The sequence below is a fragment of the Chrysemys picta genome, chromosome 1 (assembly GCF_011386835.1).
Source record: "Chrysemys picta bellii isolate R12L10 chromosome 1, ASM1138683v2, whole genome shotgun sequence".
Taxonomy (NCBI): domain Eukaryota; kingdom Metazoa; phylum Chordata; order Testudines; family Emydidae; genus Chrysemys; species Chrysemys picta.
Genome location: NC_088791.1, coordinates 244,047,488 through 244,061,820, shown reverse-complemented (window position 1 = coordinate 244,061,820; position 14,333 = coordinate 244,047,488). Strand labels below are relative to the sequence as shown.

General features: G+C 42.8%; 1 protein-coding gene across 2 annotated transcripts in view; it reads right to left on the bottom strand.

Annotated features, from left to right (window-relative positions):
• The window catches only part of RASA3 (RAS p21 protein activator 3), a 270,976-nt gene that overhangs the window by 198,592 nt on the left and 58,051 nt on the right, over positions 1-14,333 (bottom strand). Inside the window, exon 1 of one of the 2 annotated variants that reach the window (XM_005295912.3) lies at positions 9,768-10,005. The exons of the other annotated variant lie outside the window; for it this stretch is intronic. Within the exon in view, the coding sequence (XP_005295969.1) occupies positions 9,768-9,822 (55 nt within the window). The 5' untranslated portion in view covers positions 9,823-10,005. Of the gene's footprint in view, positions 1-9,767; positions 10,006-14,333 lie in introns of those variants that run through there. 2 annotated transcript variants of the gene reach the window in all.

Below are 14,333 nucleotides of genomic sequence, written 5' to 3'. Positions count from 1 at the left end.
ACTTGAAAATTGGTGAGGGTCTTGGGGGACCTCTTAATGATCTTTCCAAATGTTGTTTGTACCATTAGCTAACTATTGTAAAGTGCTTTGGATAAAAGCACTATGTAAAAAAATTCTTAATAATACAAATAAAAGCACATAACTCATATTTTGATATCAATAGTCTTACTTTTTTTAATACCATGGATGTGCCCTCCCTCCTCCTCCACAGCAGCCCCCAAGCTGGGGCTGGGAAAGGGGAGGGTCTCCCCCACTGCTGCAGCCATCGAGCTGGGCTAGGAAGAAAGGGGGGGGGGGTCTCTCACCCGCCACAGTAGCCCCGGAAAGTCGCCTCTTTCTCTGGCCATTCCAGCACTGCACGTCCCAAATTCTCCCCACACCCTCTTCTCACCCCACTGCCCCCTTCCATCTACCCCCTACTCCCCCAAGGCCACCACCTCTCCGTTCATGTGCATCTTCTCCAGGGTCCAGGCACCTAATTAGCGGAGCCACCCCCACACTGCTCCACTAATTAGGTGGGTGGCCCTTCATTCTCTCATGTGTGGCCACCCAGGTGTGTGCCTTAGAGGGACCACCTGAATGGAGCTCGCGGACCACAGTTTGAGAACCTCTGATCTAGATCATCCCTGACAGGTGTTTGTCTAACCTGCTCCTAAAAATCTCCAATGATGGAAATTCCACAACCTCCCCTAGGCAATTTATTCCAGTGCTTAACCACCCTGACAGTTAGGAAATTTTTCCTAATGTCCAATCTAAACCACCCTTGCTGCAATTTAAGCCCATTGCTTCTTTTCTTAACCTCAGAGGTTAAGAAGAACAATTCTTCTCCCTCCTCTCTGTAACAACTTTTTATGTACTTGAAAACTGTTATGTCTTCTCTTCTCCAGACTAAATAAACCCAATTTTTTCAATCTTCCCTCATAAGTCATGTTTTGTAGACCTTTAATCATTTTTGTTGTTCTTCTCTGGACTTTCTCCAATTTGTCCACATCTTTCCTGAAATGTGGTGCCCAGAACTGGACACAGTACTCCAGCTGAAGCCTAATCAGTGTGAAGTGGAGCGGAAGAATTACTTCTCATGTCTTGCTTAGAACACTGCTGCTAATACATCCCAGAATGATGTTTGCTTCTTTTGTAACAGTGTTACACTGTTCACTCATATTTAGCTTGTGATCTACTATGACCCCCAGATCCCTCTGAACAATGTAAGTGTTTGATATCTTGGTTCCCTCCTTCCCCCCAGAGAGCTCTCCTAGAATTTGAGCATGAGTAACATGTCTCTCCCTTCATTCCAAGACATCTACTTCCACCACCTCTGCTACTTCCCTCATGTTGGGAAATATCACTGTGTATAGAGTGTCATACAGCACGTAGGGAGCTTTCCATGAGGGAATGGAAGATAGAGTAAGGGTGTCTGCATTAAGCACCAATCATCTTCCTTCCCTTTAAGACAGGGATACTCAGACCTCAGTGGTTCAGGAGCCAAATTAGCAATCGAGATTACCCAAGAGAGCCACAATAGTGTGAATTCATTGTTTTATTTACCATAGTACTATATTTTCATATTTCAACAATATGATGGGGAAATATTTAGCCACATACACACACACACACATTCTCACAGCAAAATAACTGACCAAGTATTATTATATCAACTACAATAGGTTAACAACATAGTAAAAGCCTCCTGATTGGTTAATAATTAAATCGCATGGTGTTTAATATCATGTGCTGCAAAGAGCCGCAGGACACACATTAAAGAGCGGCTTGCAGCTCAAGAGCCTCAGTCTGAATATCACTCGTTTAAGAGATCAAATGCCGTAATCATCAATTCACAGAGACCATTCAGATCTCAAGCCAGTGTTTGCTATTGGCTTCTACTGGTTTATTCCCAACTTACAATAGTAAATGAGATCAGAGTGAGACCTCCAATCCTTCATTAGCCTGAGAATTGGAGGGGGGGGGGAGGGTCTTAAGGTCCCTTCAGGATTCTATAATGCCATTTTGTTTTTATTTGTAAAATCTAAGAGATTTGCCTGTTTATCCTGTTGTTAGCAATATAGCACATCAATGGGTATTTTTAGGTTTTTTTTTTTTTTTTAAATTGTAGATCTTTCTATTTTTACTGTAGGGTCAGGACTAAGGCCAGGTCTACACTACCCCCCTAATTCGAACTAAGGTACGCAACTTCAGCTACGTGAATAACGTAGCTGAAGTTCGAAGTACCTTAGTTCGAACTTACCTTGGTCCACACTCGGCAGGCAGGCTCCCCCGTCGACTCCGCGGTACTCCTCTCGCCGAGCTGGAGTACCGCAGTCGACGGCGAGCACTTCCGGGTTCGACTTATCGCGTCCAGACTAGACACGATAAGTCGAACCCAGAAGTTCGATTGCCAGCCGCCGAACTAGCGGGTAAGTGTAGCCAAGGCCTAAGTCAAAAGGTGATAGTTTTTAATAATACTTTTTAAAAGTTTTGGCTCTCTCTCCATTCCTTGTTATTGTGATAAGTACTTTGCTGTTGCTTGCAAAATGCCAGCCATATTTGAAAACCCCTTAAAAATGTTTATTTCCTTGTTTCAGACTTCTGGCCAGATCTCTCTCTCTCTCAGGCATTTGAATGGGATGGGAAGGAGTGTACATCAAAAAATTGCTGTATCCATCATCATCATCATCATCATGAAGTATCTAATTAGGAGAAGGTAGTTAACAGAGAATCATCTTTTATATAGCCTAGTGGGCAATGCTGGGCCAGAGTGAGGAAGAAAAAAAGCCCCATGACCCCACCATTGAATCATAAATATTAATTAAATGTACCTACCTCACACCCATCCAATCATTTCTTTTCATCAAAGGATTTTTTCTTCTAATGTGGCATAGCTGCAGCCTTAACTATGAAGTTGCTTTTACATGAGAAATATCACTTAACATGTGAAGTGCAAAAATGCTAAAGTTATAACCAAAGTTACACCATTTACTTTTGGGTTTTTTTGCACTTGGTAATAGTAATCAACCAATCATTTGGGAACAGTAATCAGACAGTTGTCATAGGTCCTATATCTCAGCATGATATATAAGCAATTATCTAATACAAATATGGCCCTAGAGACTATATCCTGCCTGCGCTGTTTGTGGGATTTTTAATCCTTTTGTGTAGCCTCAGAACAATGTTACACAGCAGCTGATTTCAAGTCTTTGGGTAGGTCTACACTTACCTCCGGGTCCGGCAGTAAGCAATCGATCTTCTGGGATCGATCCCGGAAGTGCTCGCCGTCGACGCCGGTACTCCAGCTTGGCGAGAGGAGTATGCGGCATCGACGGGGGAGCCTGCCTGCTGCATCTGGACCCGCAGTAAGTTCGAACTAAGGTACTTCGAATTCAGCTACATTATTAACGTAGCTGAATTTGCGTACCTTAGTTCGAAGTGGGGCATTAGTGTGGACCAGGCCTTTATCTGTCCATCCTTAGTTGTCACACAGGAAACAAACTTCCGAGGGAACATGGCCAGGATGAATAGTCTATTAATCTGGGTACAGCAGCTAGGAGAGAAGCCCCCATGTTGACACATGAAACTTGAGGGAGATTAGTATCAGACAGAGTAATGCAAAAACAGACAATTGTAGGCACACAGTAAGTAGTAACAGGAGCTAATATTGTGACTGAATATAACCCCAGTAACAGAGTATTTGTTTTCCCACTAATAAAAGCTATCCTAAAAAGTTATTTCAGTACAATGATAAATTGACAAATGCATTTTCTGGAAAACTATCACAGATTAGAATATCAAGTGCCATATAATGGAGCTCTTGCCATCGGAGAACGCTTGGTGCTTTGGCCTCCAGATGAAGTCACCTAGCTATATTTCTGAAGACTCAAGAAGAATCGCTATTAGTTAACCATGACCATAGGATCAAAGAATAGCATGCCTGCTAATTCCAGAAAGAAAAAAACTGGGAAGTTATGTTCAGACTCCCTACTGTCCTGAATTAATCTGTTTTTTTGACCTAGTAACCTTGGCTATTAGGAATTCACCCTCCAGACCCTCCAGAAACGGAACCATATTTGGTTTTGTTCCCATGTGCAGGATCTGTATAATTTTACAAAGTGTCATTAAGTTAATTTAGAAACCATGAAAAGTACAAGACTGACAGCCCTGAAGACTAGCATCCACTGCTATTCTTATAGCAAGGACAAAAACCCACAGGACTAAAGTCTTTACCATGCTGCCTTAATAATTTACTTCAGTCCTCAGGTGGTGGGGCCATCCTTAAGGGTCAGGTGGTAGTTTGTTCTCCATATCCATTCAACCCTTGTACTCTCTTATGGATCTGTCAGAACAGCCTATTGTAGGTAGTGCTCTCTTCACATGGAAGAGGGCTGACCACCATTCCTTTCACACAGCACACTGAATAACAAGTTAGCAACCAAATGTGGTTGTTACCAAGCTGAACAAGGTTTGAATCGGTGAGCTAAAGATGAAAAAGTCTATCTACTATGTATCCCCATAAATCATCCAGTCTCACACCTTAAATAAACGGCTAACATACCAAACAACAAGCAATGCTGTTTAAATTACCACTCCACGCCCTCCCCGACACACCATCAGTAGTACTTGTTAACATTTTAGTGTGGTTCTGATCTTGTGAATTCTTAAATATATCTGGGCATGGGCAATTAGCTTCGCCTAGTTTCCATCATTTGCTGCTCTACTGATTTTGAAACAGCTTATCAATAAATCATTCTTCTTCCCCACCCCATGACATATTTTATAGTATGTGTTTCTCACAATAATCATTTTTAAAACATAGATTAAGGAAAAAAGTGACTTGCTGAAAAAATGTTTAATCCAATGTTTACAGATTTAGTTGACTTTACTATTTCCACAATGACCCATTTCTAGATACGAGAGTGCATTACAGTATTCCTGAAAATTGCTAATATAAAGTCAAGCACGGTATGAGCACTATAACATTCTTGAGTTTCAGTTCTAACTCACTACTGAGCTGGATAGATCATCTATACCAAGTTACACAATGAAATCACCCATGTGAGTTATGTTCTGAAACCAGTCTTATTTCACTCATTACTTCCAAATGAAGGGCCCAATTCATCAGCCCTCTCAAAAGAGATTGATATCTCTGGGGCTGTTTCTAGAAGTACTGTAGGACTAATCTCAACATTTGAACCTACAGATAAAAGAGTAATCAACTGTGAGAACTCTGTTTTATTACATATGATTTTTGAACACTCACTCAAAAGCACTAAGTTATACTATCAAGAGAATAGCATAAATTTTATACTCCTGGATACAATAGTGCAAGATTTAAGGTATTTTATTAAAACCAAAGTTTATAGATTTTAAGGCCAAAAAGGGACCACTATGATTGTGTAATCTAACTTCCATCGTAACACAGGCCTGGAATTCCTGCAGTGTAGGATTGTTCTTTCCTACTACCCAGGTTATAGCTTTCCATTGTAGAAATGCTGAATGTGCTAAATATGTATTTAACTAGTTTAAACTTTCAATTACAGAAATAAAAGCAAAGTAGTAAAATGACACGAGTCAAAGGAGAAAAAAAGGTAGCAATTAAGTAGAGCATATTTATTAAGTATTATTAACAGTAACTATGTTGCCAAGCAGAAGCACTCTCTTTGTAGTTTTTCCAGCCAATCATCTGCCACAAGTCTTATGTTGTTTCCTTTCAGGTTCTGAAACCCTGACTCATGGAAATATCAGAGCTGCACACTTCCTCAAAGTAGCAATCTTATAGGAAGCATTTGTTTAGTCTTACAAGATACATTGTTTTGTTTATGTATGAGAGATTCCTGTAAAAAAAATAATTTTCAATGAAGAAAATATGGACAATGTGAAAATACAGTTTCAGTAAAAAGTAGCCAAATAAAATCTGACCTTGAAGGGAAATATTTAGCAAAGGAAATGAATGCCCTTTTATTTTTGTCCATATGCTGCTTTCTTGTAATAATGATTTTATCCTAATCAGGGGGGGGAACCATGAGCAAAAGCAGACAGGCACTGAGTTCTTCCAATGGAGAGGACCACAAAAAGGAGAATTAGCGTAGTGACAGCTCCTCTTTCCCAAAAGCCCTCACCTATAGTGTCTCAAAGGAATCCACCTCATTTTATCTCCTCTTCAATATCTACATGAAATCATCTGTAGAATCAGCTGCACTGCTCATGATATGCCAGCCATGGAAACAGAAGAAAGTCATTCTCCACAGATGCAAACAATGCAATCACAAGAATGTCACAAAGTCCACACAAGATTAAGTCCTAGAGAGAGAGCAACTGGCTCAAGCTGAATCAAGACAAGACCAGCATGATCCTCTTCAAAATAGGGAAACATTGTAAAGAACTAAGACATCACACCCAACTTGGCTTGAAGTGGTTCTGTTAATTAAACTCAATCATTGATCCTGGACAATCAGTTGACATTTTGTGCCACTAATGCTTTCTTCCATCTGCAGCTTCCTAGGGAACGTTATTTCTTCCTCCCGGACAAGATCTGCCCATGGTGATTCACAAGTACAAGACCTCGAGTCCATCTCACAAGCCACTTCCATTGCTATTTCAAGGCATTCAGTGTCCTCAGCAGGTCAGGACCCTGGTGTATGTGGCCATTTCTCCATCCAGGACATGACAGAAGTGCACCTCTGGGACAATACAGCTCACAAAACCAAGTAGTAAGTGATTTTGGTCAAAGAAATTTGGCTTAGAAATGAATTTCCAAAGAAGATTAGAACTGTTCCAGAGTCTGGTCACTTTTAGAGCATTATGACAGAGCTTTTCCCACCGTGAGCTATCTTTTAACCAGGGAAGGGCAAACAGAAGTCCACTTGGATACTAGTGATGGGCACAAAAACCTCAAGATAGATAGATATGAAGAGATATCCACTCCTAAAAGCTGATGGAAGTGGATTGTGGCTACTTGCCTCTCATTTCCTCTTTCATGTCTACCTCTAGCTTGTAGATATCTGAAAAAAAATTCCAAGCGCTCATGAAGACTGAGTGCAATACAATTACTATGTATTATTTCTTCTGGGTGCACATAAAGACCATTTGTTCCACCTTTGAGATGGAAAGTCGGAACTCTAAAGCATCTTGGCAAAATTATGCAGGTCACAACCACTTCACAAGACCTACTAAATAGAACTGAGACAACATCAACATGCCAATTTTTTCCAGTCAGTTCAGAAACGGCAACTATCCTGCCACCTCTGTTTTGCTGACATGACTTTCACCTTTGTGAGAACATACTGAAGACCTAGAAGTGTTTAACATTTCAACAAAACTTGTTATATAAGCATTTCTTCAGGAACTCTTGCCATGAATGTTGGATTAATATAATTTGAAATACATTACTACTACTAAATGACAGAAGGAACAAATTGGCTCCTGTATACATTTACCATTGCCCTCTACTGGATTAAAAAGTCAAATCTCATGTGCATACCAATCCACTCTGCTACCTGAACTATTGGAGTTACTCCTACCACATAAGATAGAAGATATTTATTTTAGGAACAAAAGGTTAGGCATTCTAGTGTCAATGACACAGATACAGTGAGAAAACTGTATCTAACTATACATAAGTGGCCATGAATCACTACGCTAGTATTAACAATGAGGAGTCCTTGTGGAACCTTAGAGACAAGGACTCCTCATTGGTTTTGCTGATACAGACTAACATGGCTACCACTCTGAAACCTACTCTAGTATTGAGTATCAATCAAAAAATACTGTAATAAGGGTTCAGATATTAAATTCTGAAATGGGATTAACTTTAGCAGATGCTTTGGTCAGATTAATCTCAAACCTTTTGCTGTTGTTGCTAAATTATATCTTCTCTGTCACTCAGATATATTTCAATTATGTCAGTCAATTAGTTATGATACCATCACAGTACTCCCTTCAGTGAATGCCAGTCAATGCTATACTACTTGCAGTGGTTTTTCTTACATGCAAAATGGTAGATAAAAATTCTTCTGTTACTACTACTTCTTTAGTTACAACATATTGCTATTCCACGAATTCCTCCTTTAATATACTTACCACAACAAGACATTAAACGTGATTTTTTTTTCCCTCCTTCAAGGGAACTTGAAAGCCAGTCTCACCCTGCCATACTATATAGACCCATTCATAAGCTTTTCTGGATGGAACACATACAACTTCTCATTCATGTTACCATAACTTTTTATTTCAGTGGTGCCAAATTTTGTATTTTAAGCTACTGCGTAACTGGATTAATGAGGGAAGGATCCTAACAGCAAGGTAACATGTTGCCATCTCCTTGAAATACCATTTTGTTACCTAAGTAATGAGATTTACTCTCTAACTTGTTTTACTTTATCTTGCATTACAGTTGGTAGGCACGAAGTTGCTTTTAGGAGTATCAACATGTCAACAGTGGTTTTCAAAAGCACAAAAAGTAACTAAGCATCTAATTCTCTTAGCCCTCAGTGGGAGTTAGGCACTTTAGCTTCCTTTCCAATTCCCAACTGCTCCAAACAGCAGAGAAAAAAGCAAAACAAAAAGTGTTCCCCTTCAAAATGAAGTGGTTTATTCTGTTAAGGAAACAAGGGATTTCCCAACAGCCCTGCACACTCAAAACACTACCAGAGAGAGTTTTAATCTACAACACAGTGACATCTGTCGCTTACTTTCTAATAATGTGGTTTGGAAATCACTCAGCAGCTAAAATAGCAATGCATCTCTAAAACAAAGTGAGCTACCTGCTGCAACAGCCACATAGCAATAGCTTAGTTTCCACAATACATGAGACTGTAGCAATATTAGATCCATGACAATCTTATTAAAGTTGAACCTACTGCTAGTCATTTTATGCCCTTCTATTTCTCCACATCACTTTTAGCAAATGATGCACAAAACTGATCATAGAATCATAGAATATCAGGGTTGGAAGGGACCTCAGGAGGTCATCTAGTCCAACCCCCTGCTCAAAGCAGGAGCAATGATGATTGGCTTTGTTAGTCTTCAAACCGTTCTTCATACCTCTTCAGTGTAATTTAGCAAAAATCAAGTCCTGGGGCTCACACAGATAATGCCCCAGGTTGTTCTTCCATCGTATTATATAATCTGTCACCAATACTAGTGGGACTAGGAATCTAAAAGAACAGAGATTTGCATCCTCCATGTCCAATACACTTACACGCGAGGGGTGGGGAAGAGCGCGTTTGAAAGACAAGTCCAAGGATAGGCTGTTTTGTTTAGTTTCTAACTGTAACTGACAAAGATGCTGCTGCAGCTGGTCAGTTTCTAGTCAGGATGTTGCACGATTTTAAGGAACAACCCAACCCATTTCAGGCAGGACAGACCCCTAGTGTCCTTCTCAGCATCCATCGCCCCTCTGAGGCGGAGCCTTTGCGAAGAAACTTCAGAAGGGACAAGCAGCAGCCAGGGCAGCTGCTGGGCAGGCTGAAGAGCGCTCTACATGCAGAGCCGTCCCGGCTAGGAGGGATGAGGCAGCGCAGCTGCTGTAAAAGGCAACGGGATCCCACAGTGCCTAACTAGGCGGCTGCTCCCTCCTCAGCACTCGCTTTAGAGGGAGGGAGGCAGGCGGGCGGGCTGCGGGGCTGGGGCAGAGGAGCCTCAATGCACTGTAGCTCCCAGTGCAAGAAGGTACCTGCACTTAAGCTGCAGCCCCGCGGCCCCACAGCGCACGCCAAGGCTGCAAAGAGCCCCCCTCGCGCCCTTTGTTGGCGGCCGGGGACGCTCCCTTCTGCTCTTACCTATTTTAATCCTGACGCTCTGAAAAACCCGGAGCCCCTCTTCCTCCACCGCCATGGTGCCGCCGAGCCTGGCTCCCAGCAGCGCTCAAGCTCCTCCACCGCGGAGACGCACAGACAGGGAGAAGGAAGGCGGGCAGCGCCTGCCGCGGTGGGTCGGAGGCTGGCTGTGCGGCTCCGGCGGGCGAGCACAGTGCGCAGCCCCCGCCCGCTGCTGCTGCTGGCTCGGCTCGCAGAGACCAGCGCCGCCCCCGCAGCCGCCGCCCCATTGGCCAGCAGAGCGCCCGGCCGCGCCGCTCATTGGGCTGCTCGGCCAGGCCGCTCCCTCTTGGGAGAGAACGCGACAGCGAGAGTGTTACAGCCCCGAACAGCTGGCGAGCGGGGCCGGGGCCGCCTGGGCTACGAGAAGGGCCCCGCTACCTGCCTGGGGACCCCCGGGTCACTGCCGCCACGATCTCGGCCCTTAGCAAGGTGAGCGTAGCACCCCAGCTGTGAAAGGGACCCACAGGTGTGAGGGGGACTGGACAGCTCAGGAGGGCACCCAAAGTTTGTTACTTTTCTCAAGTGCACGCCAGATAGGAATCTTCCCCCTGGGTCTGACCCGGGGTCCATCTAACACAGGATCCTCCCTCCCATGGTACCCAGTACGACATGCTACAGAGCAGTTGTTCTCAACCTTCATCCCCTGCTACAATAAAAGAAAGCATTCAGGATCTCTCTCCCATCTAGCCATAAAGAAAGTCAGGGTGATCTGACCGTGAAACCCCCTCCACGGCCTGTTCACAGATCCCAGATTAAAACCCAGCCTTCACGCAAAGGCGGAGGAAACCCCCATCCTATCTCGATAACCCGATCAGTCAGAGTAACGCCCACCTGCAAACTACCAGACATTGTTTCTTTGCTCAATTTGGTCCTCAGCAAATTCCACCCTGCCTGACCACATGGGTACAGCAGGAAGCTCCGCTTTAATGCTCGCATGCTCATGTGTGAAACCAGACCAAGAAACACAACCCACATCAGTGCTGGAGCTAAGCGTTGGGCTTCATAAAGTCAACAGCTGGCTGCCGCATCTCCCCCACATTTGGAGAAAGAAGTATAAATGATTTAATAGAAAAGTTTCTAGTCCTTTTCTGTGCAAATGTGGGCTTTCAAAGTATAAACTAATCGCCACAGCTGAAAGGAACAACTCAACCAGCTGGGTCCCACTTCGCTAGCAGCAGCCTTGAGCAACCTAAAGATCTCTCTCTCTCTCTCTCTCGGATATATTGCCAAAAAACAAATCCTTTCACTAACCCTCCAAGAACCTTAGGCTATCTCTGTGCAGAGTGGTGTGATCTTGGTGGATAGGAGTCAGCTACATTTGACAAGGGCAGCAAAATGCTGTTGTGTAGGCCTTCTCCCAAAATGCCAAAGCTGGCTCTGTTGATGCTAACCTCCTCATTCTTGCCATGTGCTTTAGAAGTGAGAAAAAAGGAGGCAGGGAAGAAAAAAACTGGTGAAGGAAGAGAGCCTGAGCACACAAAGAAGCTAGTGGACAGGTGGGAGACTACAGAGGAAAGCAGGAGAAAAATCCCAGACAGTCATTCTCACTTGAGGCAGGAAGCTTGTGGAAGAGGAGGAACAATAGTTCAAACAAGCTGTGAAGAACTTGGTGATTCAGTCCCATCAAGTGCTTGAGGTGATTCTGGACAAAGCTATTCATTTTCTTGATTTTTAAAAATATGTATTACAAGTCAATATTTTTAAATGGTAAGTGGAAACAATGAGGGGCTGTAATAGGAGTAGAGGGCAAGGTAAGAGGAAAAAATCTCTCAGGCTTTTCAATGTTGCTCTATAAGCACGTATGATGCAGATTCCAAAAGGAAATTGACAAGTTCAGAGACCTTTGCATGGTTATTAACAATAGGGGAAATTCCTTCTATACCCCAGTATAAGGTACTATAGAAAACACCAAGTTAAAGAAACCTGTTTCCTTGCTGTATACATTAAATACTATTCCAGCCTCAAAGAATGTATTGTACCTCTTTCTTTCTTTCTGTGGTTGGCATAATACTACTTCCTAAATATATTATGACACTATTTGCCTCACTTCACAGCTTTGATACATCTCCCACCTCTAGGAATTTCACAGAATAAAAAAAAATCACCTTTGCAGGCCTAGTCCTTAAGTCTTGTTTAGAATGCTAATTCTTGTGATGAAAAAATGAGTTGTTTTGGACGCACTCCTCTAGTATTTCCTGTGTTTCTCTGTTGTGCCAGAAAGGGCCAGAGGTGGCAGTAGTGCCACTACAGTACAATTCATATATATATATATATATATTTTGCTTAGCATTACTCTGCTCTTACACAGAGTTATGGGGCCAGATTCTGCTGTCATTTTCATCTACGCAACCCCATTGAAGTGAAATGAGTTACATAGGATAACTGTGGGAATGACTTGGCTCTGAGCTTTTGTGGCTCACTGTGCCACAACAAGTTTGTACCCACCTGTGGTCTTCTGTGAAATACAGAGAAAAGAAAAGCTACTTGCAGTTATTAGTGGTCAAAATACTCAATACCATCACCTATTTGCCAGTTATACTAGCTCCCACTACAGCTGGAATGCACAGTCAGCAAACTATTAAAAATTGGAGGGAAACAAACAGGCCTCCTTTATCCTCTGCCACACCACAGGAGTTTGGGGGCTGCTTGAGCCTTACATTGAACGGTCTGCTTGGTATATTGCAAAGACATTTCCCCTTCCAAAGTGCTATTCATACTTGATGTTCTGTAGTCAGAACATAAGCATTACAAACATGCATGCAGAAATCCCACTTTTTTCCAAATCAATATTTTAAAAAAATTAATATTCTTAAATGTTGTTAACTATACTACTCCACCCCTATTTAAGGTTATTATCTGTGATGAGTGTCTATACTTCTACTGGGGCCTTCTGCATCCCAAAGAATCTATGAGTTTCCAAATCACACAGCCAGCTAAAGGCCACGGACATTGGCTCTACAGCAGGCAGAGCTGTTCATAAAAATAATCAGCCTGCTGCCAAGAACGCAATATGATCAACTAACCCCTGTATAATCAGACATATTCCCCAGCCTTCTCCAATACTAAGGGTCCAAAGCCACCCTCTTCCTGGATTTGATTTTGTTACCATTTACATTAACAATAAGATAACTAAGTTCAGCTCAAATCTTCTCTGAAACATTGTCTGTCCTTAGGGTTCCACTCTCCAGACAGCTCAGCCCACCCTGTAGCTACCTTTTTAAAAATTTTTAGACAGTCACTACTTCTCCTACCTCCTTCATTTCCAGGTGGGGTAACAAGCTACTTGACAACAGCAGCTGTGTCTTTTCTGTAAAAGCATACCTTTTTTACACCCAGAGCTAGCTCAACTTAGCACTCTATGTAAAATCCAATTGGAGACATGGCACTGTAGTTTTTCCTCATTGTAGTTCAGGTGTCGGCAACCTTTCGGAAGTGGTGTGCCGAGTCTTCATTTATTCACTCTGATTTAAGGTTTCACGTGCCAGTAATACATTTTAACGTTTTTAGAAGGTCTCTCTCTATAAGTCTATAATATATAACTATTGTTGTATGTAAAGTAAATAAGGTTTTTAAAATGTTTAAGAAGCTTCATTTAAAATTAAATTAAAATGCAGAGCTGCCCCGAACCGGTGGCCAGGACCCAGGCAGTGTGAGTGCCACTGAAAATTGGCTCACGTGCTGCCTTTGGCACGTGCTGCCTTTGGCACGTGTGCCATAGGTTGCCTACCCCTGTTGTAGTTAGTCAAGGTCAGCCCCACTAGGAGTACAGGGTGACCTCAGCTAACTGCACTGAGTCTGGTTTCCACTAGGATTTTACATCAGAAGAGCCATCTCAAGCTATCTATCTCAGTGTAAAAAACAGTGTTTTTTTGCAGTTAAGTCTCAGTGAGTCATCAGAACTCACTTAACATTTCCAAGAGGATCAGTGTAACTGCTAACAGGGTGAGTGTTTTGGGCAAATACTGCCAGCCTGTTACACTCTGCCAAAAATTAATCCCTAGCCAAAACAATGGAACAAAAAATAATGCTCAGGAGATGAAGTTACTGTTTAGAGGGAGGGACAACACATGCAGTCCCTCTACAGTGAATTTATCCTCAGTGCTCTTGTGAGGTAGTGAAGTATTTATCCCCGTGTTTATAATGCTAAAGAGAGATTATTCAGGCACATTAAGGCCCATATCCACAAAGGGGCTTTTGCGTGGCAACACTGTCACAATGCCTAACTTTAGAAAATCAGAAAACACCACTGCAATCCACAAAGTCTGAGTTAGGAGCCTAGGCTTCCTGTGCAATGCATGGGGAAAAACAGGCACCTGGGAATGGGATTGACAAAAGCCAGGACACTAGGTGGCTGCCCCACCTAAACTAGTCAATGGGAGATGCCAACAAGAGGGGTGTGTCCTAAACCCCACTGCCTCAGGGAGTTGGGCTCCTAAGTCTGGTCCGCAGACAAGTGCCTATCTCAGCCAGTGATCCCCAAACAGGAACCCGTCTCCTGGAGTCACGTGGCTTATGTTGTTTCTCATG